Raw genomic sequence first — 7,809 nt, forward strand, 5'->3', positions numbered from 1 at the left:
CACCTCGAATGTATGAATGTAGTTGAGAACTTAAAATGAGGATAAGAATTCTGTTAGTGCTTGAACCTTTGTCAACCAAGAGTTTGGTATTGTGCAGCTCTATAGTCACCCTTGATGCAAGAGAATTGAATGTTGTACGCTCTATGTAAAGATTTCCAGATACTTTATATTTTAAACCTATCAATATCTTATTCATTCATCCTCCAAACTATCTACGTGCAGAGAAAACACACTGAGAACTGAAGCGGAACATACAGGTAAATTTTAAACGTGACATATAGGTTCCTCTAGGCTATGCTAAGTTAATGCCAAAAAAATCTTCCCGTAACTTAACATGACAGACGAATACCATTATCTCTACTTCTACGCACAATTTCACATGCTAGTTGTCAATTCGCAGAAGCCAGACTGATCAAATTGGAGTGACCCAAAACAAACCCACATTGAATGTTGGAATGAGACGTGCTACAATTGTATTTGAACATGACAAGAAGAAAATCATAGCATGACTTTAACGATCCATCCTTATCCTAAGCAATGTACGGGCTACAGATGAAAATGGAGGGTGTTGATTCTTTCAATCGTCTTCCACTGCCTTAGACAAAATATCAACCATTGATGAATAAATTGAGGATGTCCATTTCAAATAAGAGACGCCTTCGGCGTAATAACTAGCAATTGCACCTTGGTCTGCAATGGGTATGTCGAATAAGTGTGGCATGGAAGTTCAAATGGATTTTTGTTTGGTCTATATTTTGTATATATTTATGTAGTAGATGATGTCAATTGGTAGGTCATTTGTCAAATAATTGTTTTACAACAAATGTCTCAATGATAACCAAAAAAGAACCTTTGAATCAAGAAGATAATTAGGCTCCATTACTAATAGGCTCATATTATGTTTGGAATAGGGAAAGAGGGAACACCAAGAGAGTTGAGGGAGGGGAGAATGAGATAGAGATAGAGATAAATGTAGAGATAGAGATAGAGACAAAGACAAAGATTGAGATAGAGACAAAGATGGTGATGGATAAAGAGAGGGATATGGAGAGGAGGGAGAAATGAGGGGAGAGAGGATAGAGATTGGAGAGAAATATATAGAGAGGAAGAAATATAAATTGATAAATAGAGAGAGTTATAGAGGGGAAGATATATAGAGGTGGAGAGAGATGTAGAGATAATGAGATAGATATGGAGAGAGATGGAAGAGGGAATATGGAGATATAGAGATAGTGATACAAAGAGATAGATATAGAGGTATAGGAAGAGAAAGAGAGAGAGAGAGAGAGAGAGAGAGAGAGAGAGAGAGAGAGAGAGAGAGAGAGAGAGAGAGTAGGTGGAGGAGTGAGGGATAAGAGGTTCCCGAGAGAGGTAGAGATAAAGGTGTAGAAGGAGAGAGAGAAAGAAGTGAGAGAGACCAAGAGGTAGTTCAATATAGAGAGAGAGTTATATGCAAAATAATAGGGAAAGAGATATAGAGATAGGGAGAGACAAATTGATAAGAAGATAAAGCTAGAGAAGATATGGACGTAAATAGATATAGAGAGAGAGTGATATAGATGGAAGGAGAGATATCGGGATAGGAAAAATAGACCAAATCCTCCCTAGTTGAGATTCCACACCTCTTTGGAATACACTTTGTACACTAAGGTAGTATATAAAGAGCTAGAGGGATAGAGGTAGATAACATTAGAAAGAGACACAAAGAGGAGAAAGAGGGAGATAAATTAGAGGAGATAGAGATAGATATATAGGTTTGGTCAAAACCCATAATTTAGAATACTTCCTACTGAATATACTTATGTGTTTGTCCATAAACAATTAGGTGGTTCTTTGCCTACAACAATTATTTGTAATCGACAATAAAGGATTAACAACAATAGATAGAACACATCAAAGTATATATAAGATAATTATATTTAATAGTACATATAAATATAATAGAAACCATCAATAGATAATATTATTAAGATTTTCATATATATATATAAAAATATAAAAAATTAATAATATATTTTTATGAGTGTAATATAATAATTATTAAAATTGAAAAACAAAATATTTAAAAAATTATAAATATATAATTAACTATTTATAAATTATATTTTTATTTTTATATATGCTATAATTATATATAAATAAAATTAGACTACAAATATATTATTAAATATGTAATTCTATGCTCTTATATAAAATATATACTAAATATAATATAATTTCACTTAAATGGATCTAAACATGACTGAAATAAATTTTTTGAATTAGACACATGATCAAACTCCATTAGCAATAGGCTTATGCTAAGTTTACAATTGATAGAGAGGGAGATAGTGGGAGAGATAGAAGGTTAATGGGATATTGATAGAGAGGACAATATGTAAATAATATTAATTATTATAAATAATTTATTTGTAATGTAATATATTGTAATTAATAATGATTTAATTATATGTATAAAATTAATAAGCATTTGATATTATAAAGTTTTAAATTTTTTATCTTAGATATGTCAAAAGATAGAAAATCTTTGAAGAATCCACAAGATTCACATGTCTAAGGTAAGAAATTTAAAGCATTCATTTCCTTTTGATTGAAAGTTTTGTTTGTTGGTCATCTATAGAATCGCAAATTAAATCGTCAATCCTTGATGTTTATCAAAGGATCCAATAGACAATATACATCAACAACAAACTTCATGTATTGGATGACTAAAAATAGAGTACATTTTGAATTACAAAGTAATGAGATTGACTTGGAGTTAAGTTATTTTTACACTTTAATTATTTTATAAAATTCATTCAAACATTAAAATATCTCTATTAACATATGAATGAAATTAACGTAAAAATCAAATTAAAATGACTAAACAATTTCTTATTCACTTAAATTGCAATTGGTATTTTTACATTCAAATCTTTATTTATTTATTTAAATTTAATCTACTTCATAAACACTATATAATGTTATTTTTATCCATGTACAATGTCACATATCCTTTATCCTTTTTAGATTTTATAGTATTAGTTTATCATTTACCATTTCCAATTGCACTTAAGCTCTAGAGCTCCCCAATATTGAAAAAATCTCCCTTCTTGAGAAAGTATTTGAATCTTTGTTTCTTTCATGAAGTGGGAACTTATGGTTCAAAATTAACCATATGGGATGAAATATTGGGATAAATTAATAATTTTAATACAATTAAAATTGCAATTATAGATAAGTTGTAAGTGAAATTTTAAGATTATATTATATGAAAAATACTCTGACTTATAATTAGATATTAAAATTTATTAGAATAAAAAGATTTATTTTGAATCTTATTAAATCTCATAAAACGAATTTAAATAAATGAAAAAACTTGAATACAAGGCAAATATTCAAGAATATCTATTAGAATATTTAGATAGGCCTTCTTTCATCAGCATTGATACCTTCAAAATGAGAGAATTTACAAATCAAATATTGGGCATTATTATTTTTTGTTAAGAGTTACAATAGGAACCTCTAAATTTAGCCATTCTAGGAATGCTAGGAAAGAAACAAAGCTTCAACACGTGGAAATACAATGCTTCCTAGCCTTAGCACGTGTAGAGTGAATGCAATAGAATGACTTGCATCGATGTCCTTAGCATTGAGAATGTTGCAGAAAAGCTCTCTAAGAACCAAAAAAATTGCAGTATGAATCAGAAATGTTGTGCTTTCATAGCGTAATGGATTGAAGATCAAAAATTTCTTAGAGAGGGTTATGTATATATGTTACATGAGCAGTAACCGCAATTGTTGCATTCTTAACTTCATTTTTAGCATTCATTGGTTTTTTTTATCATTCCTTGTGTTTCTACTAGAAATGTTTGTGGTTGTTCCTTTTGCTTTATTCATTTTCAGCATGGTTTTTATTGCAGCTGTGCAAGATTTGACACCCCAAATTATCAGTCCTCTTTTGACCGTTTTGAATTATGTGTATTTTAGTAATGTCTGCATGATCCCATGTTTCAATTACTCAAGCCATCTCACAGGAGAGCAAAACAGAGACGAATAAAAAAACTTTTGGATCATCAAAGTCAGGAAAATGCGAATGCGAGTGTAGATGTGGTCTGGTTATCGGCCACATAAATAATCTGACTGATTTGCAGGGGCGCATTCAATTGGGGTTTCTCAGTGTTCTTCATTCACTGGAGATCGTCTGTACAACTTCAGCGGCAGAGGCCCATGAAGGGAGAATTTAAAATAATATGGCTATTTTATCCTAACTAGCCGCACCTTTCTGATCAGGGGAATTTATTTCCTACTCAACTGATTTTAACATTATTAAAAAAAATTGATATAGATATATATATTTTGTTAAGTTATATTAGTAAATTTTTTTATATATATTAAAATGACTTAGTTGTATATTATGTATGTTATAAAATAATAACCATAAAAATAAATAACAACAAAAATATTAAAGAGATTAGACATATAATTTATGATTAAAAATTAAATATATAATTTAAAAGGTAAATATATTTATAAATAATAAGCTATTATTTATCTATATATTTAAAAAGTTACCAAATAATATTACTAGAATTTATATATAATATTTAGATGTTAAGATCACTTTATTATATATTTAAATTTTTTACTAAATTAACTTAACAAAATATATATATATATCTATATCATTTTTTTAATAAAGTTAAAATCATTTCATATATATTTAAATCATTTAACTATATTACATAATATAATGACTATAAAAATAAATAAGAACAAAAAATTTAAATTTTTTTACATACATATATATATATATATATAAGAAATTTATTTAGTTACAATTTTAACATGCATATCAAAACAAATTAAAATTTATATTCTTATTTATTTTAAAAATTATGATTTCCTGTATATATTATAATATAGTTTAATTAAATAATATATATATATATATATATATAATTTATTATTACTAAAATGTTAAATATGTAATTGACTATTCATTTATTATTTTATTTTATTTTATTATTTATAATTAAAAAAAATTAAAAATACAATAAATAAAAATTTAAAAAATATTTAACTTTGTCCAGGGTCGTAAGCCCTAAGACAAGTGGAGGTCGCAGAAACTGTACTGTACTCGGTACACACTGGATGCAGTAAAAGGATGAGGCACATTCGCCTACATAGCCAGTGCCGGTATGCAATGCAGGCATGGCACATGGATGGGGATGCTCCAAGCCATTTTGGTGCCTGGGTAGCAAGTGCCCTCTGGCCCATCACTTCCATGGCAGCTCTGATACTGCGCTTAAGGAATGGCGTGGCAATATTCAAAGCCCTCACTTACACGCGGCACACAGGTACAAGGTCACATGGGCCTCAAATATTAATTGCAAGCATTGTCATACAGTTATGTAACCACATATCTGTGGGTATGCATGCATTTCTTTTGGTAGTTGCTGCTGTGAAATGATATGAATTGAGCTTTCTGCAATTCAATTGCAATGGAGATTCAGATTGATAGGTTGAGTGACTTGCCTGACAATTTATTGTGCTGCAATATTCTTTCTCGTCTCTCACTGAAAGATGCCATTCGCGCTTCTCTTCTGTCTCACAGATGGAAAACCCTCTGGAGAAACATTCCCCACATCGATTTTTCTCTGTCTTTTTTTGACTCACTCTTAAAACTTACTTGCCGCCTTGCAGAAATGGCAGAAATCAAGTCCTCAGTTAAGTACGTGGAAAATGTGATAAACAATATCATTTTGCTTCACTCTACCCCTCTTGAGAGTGTGCAGTTTGATCTTTCCTTCCAGGGGCGTCAGAATCGGTTGGGGGAAAAAATACTCAACAATGTGAGCATTGAGCAATGCATAAAAGGGGCAGCTGTGAAGGGAGTGAAAAGAGTTGCTCTTTGTTACAGGGGAATGTCGGGAAGGCAAGTACCGTCTTCTCTTTTTGCATGTCAGCTTCTAAGGGTTTTGGAAATCGAGGGTTTTTGGATTACAGAAATACCCAGTGATTTTAGGGGTTTTCTGTTTTTAAAGACTTGTTCTCTTTCGGAGATTGGTGATTTGACTGATGCGAGACTGCAGCAGCTTATAGCAGTGTGCCCAATTCTTGAGAAGTTGGTGATCAAGCGCTGTGCTGCTTTGTTTAATTTGCAAATCTGTGCACCCAATCTCACTTACCTGAACTTAGGAACTTCGTCTATAGAAAACTTTACAGCAGATTGTCCCCAATTGGTTGAGCTCAAAATAAAGGATTGTTTCATGTTGTCTAAATTTGAGCTTAATTCCATCCCCTTTCTGCAAGAAATGGAGCCATCAGATATTTCAGCACTTGAAGAGATTCCGGCTATGAAATCCCTGAAAAAATTATCCCTTCGAATAGGATTAGATACCCCGTTTGGAGTACTCATCAGCACATTTCCAGACCTCGAAGAGCTGAAAATCACAGACATTCTCATCCAGGTAAATCGTTTTCTTCTTTTGTATTACAGTTTTCTTTCACAGATATCTAGATTTTATATTGTATTGTAGCCCTTTTTTGGGATGGCAGGACATGGTGGCAGGGGATGTTGCATCAGACACGGCCTTCCCAAAACTGAAGAAAGCAGATGTATTTATTTCATCAGACATATGGGGTCAGAAGGAAGTAGCTTTGTTGGATTTCCTTCTTAGCAATGCTCCCAAGTTAAATTCCATGGCTCTCTGTAACACTCCAGTTGGAACAACATTATTTACTGATCCAGAGTTCATGAGTCACTTTATGAGTCAGGTTTAGGATTTGGAATACTCATTTGTAGAAATGAATTTTCATCAAGCTGAAGAAAGTAGAAAATGTGGTAGGAATGAGTAAATATTCCACCTGTTATAAAAGTAGTAATAGATGATACAGTTAAGAAACATACGTGAAGTTTGCAGCTTCTTTTAGTACCTAGTACTAATCTACTAGGTATCTAAGAAGGGCACTCGTACAGTAGTGATAAAATTCGACTTTTTGTGGTCTAAATTTTGATTCAGACGTATTTTCAATAGTCGATAGGATATGTTATGATCTTCGTCTCTTTATACCGTTCTGAAATACACTGAAGAATATATAAGGGGTAACTTTTCATCTATTTAAGCTAAATGAAAAATTTGGTGGCAAACTTGCAGGCCCTAAAATATAAATTAGTCATTGTCTTCTCAAATATTTTCAAGTGTTGCTATTATAGATTATCTGTTTAATGGGTTTTGGCCACTCAATTACTGTGAAACAAGCAGTATCTGCTGGTTTCATTGTAGATAAAGAATTATTTCACTTCTATGCATAGCAATATGGTATGCTAGGCACAGGGCTTGTTGTCTTTGCCTATGGCAATGTCCCATGTTGGGACAAAGGCCTTGTTTCCATTGCGTCTCTAAAAGTTGACTTAAGTTTGGAATGATATCAAATGTCGATTTTTAGCTGTCATAAATCTTCGGGTGTCAAAGTTTCACAAAGACGAATTCTAAATCAAACCCATCTCTTAGGAATATTACCCTGAACATCTTTTCTCAAAATTGTCATTTCTATGACTAGTATTGGGTTTTACTATTCCATTGTTCTAGTATTCTTCAACAAATGTCCTTGCATGAAAATTATAAGTAGATGCTTCCCTTAGCAAGTTCAAAGATAAGTTCTTTGTCAATCTTTCCAAAGCTTGGATTGGACAATGCTTTTGAGTCAATACAAGTTGCAGAGGCAAGTCATTATGAATGAAAATTATAAGTAGATGCTTCCCTTAGCAAGTTCAAAGATAAGTTCTTTGTCAATCTTTCCAAAGCTTGGATTGGACAATGCTTT

The 7,809-nt window shown here is 31.7% G+C and overlaps 1 protein-coding gene across 3 annotated transcripts; it reads left to right on the forward strand.

The window, feature by feature from the left end:
- Window positions 1–5,083: 5,083 nt before the first annotated feature.
- On the forward strand, window positions 5,084–7,018 carry LOC131054665 (F-box/FBD/LRR-repeat protein At1g13570). Of its 3 annotated transcripts, none has more exons than XM_057989218.2 (3): window positions 5,084–5,339; window positions 5,597–6,452; window positions 6,522–6,683. In XM_057989218.2, exons 1-3 carry the CDS (start codon window positions 5,194–5,196, stop codon window positions 6,660–6,662), a joined length of 1,143 nt encoding a protein of 380 aa, XP_057845201.2. In that variant the 5' UTR covers window positions 5,084–5,193; the 3' UTR covers window positions 6,663–6,683. The 3 variants fall into 3 exon arrangements, with proteins under 3 accessions (XP_057845201.2, XP_057845200.2, XP_059066013.1); XM_057989217.2 differs by having other exon boundaries at window positions 5,086–5,339; window positions 6,541–7,018; XM_059210030.1 differs by having other exon boundaries at window positions 5,088–6,452; window positions 6,541–7,018.
- Window positions 7,019–7,809: the final 791 nt, after the last annotated feature.

The sequence above is a fragment of the Cryptomeria japonica genome, chromosome 8, assembly GCF_030272615.1.
Source record: "Cryptomeria japonica chromosome 8, Sugi_1.0, whole genome shotgun sequence".
Taxonomy (NCBI): domain Eukaryota; kingdom Viridiplantae; phylum Streptophyta; class Pinopsida; order Cupressales; family Cupressaceae; genus Cryptomeria; species Cryptomeria japonica.

What these genes read in the sequence shown, in the direction of transcription:
- LOC131054665 (XM_057989217.2), top strand. Translation starts at nt 5,194, where the DNA reads ATGGCACATGGATGGGGATGCTCCAAGCCATTTTGGTGCCTGGGTAGC. An exon ending in CACTTACACGCGGCACACAG is followed by an intron (nt 5,340 to 5,596) that starts GTACAAGGTCAC and finishes TCTGTCTCACAG; the next exon opens with ATGGAAAACCCTCTGGAGAA. An exon ending in TCACAGACATTCTCATCCAG is followed by an intron (nt 6,453 to 6,540) that starts GTAAATCGTTTT and finishes TTGGGATGGCAG; the next exon opens with GACATGGTGGCAGGGGATGT.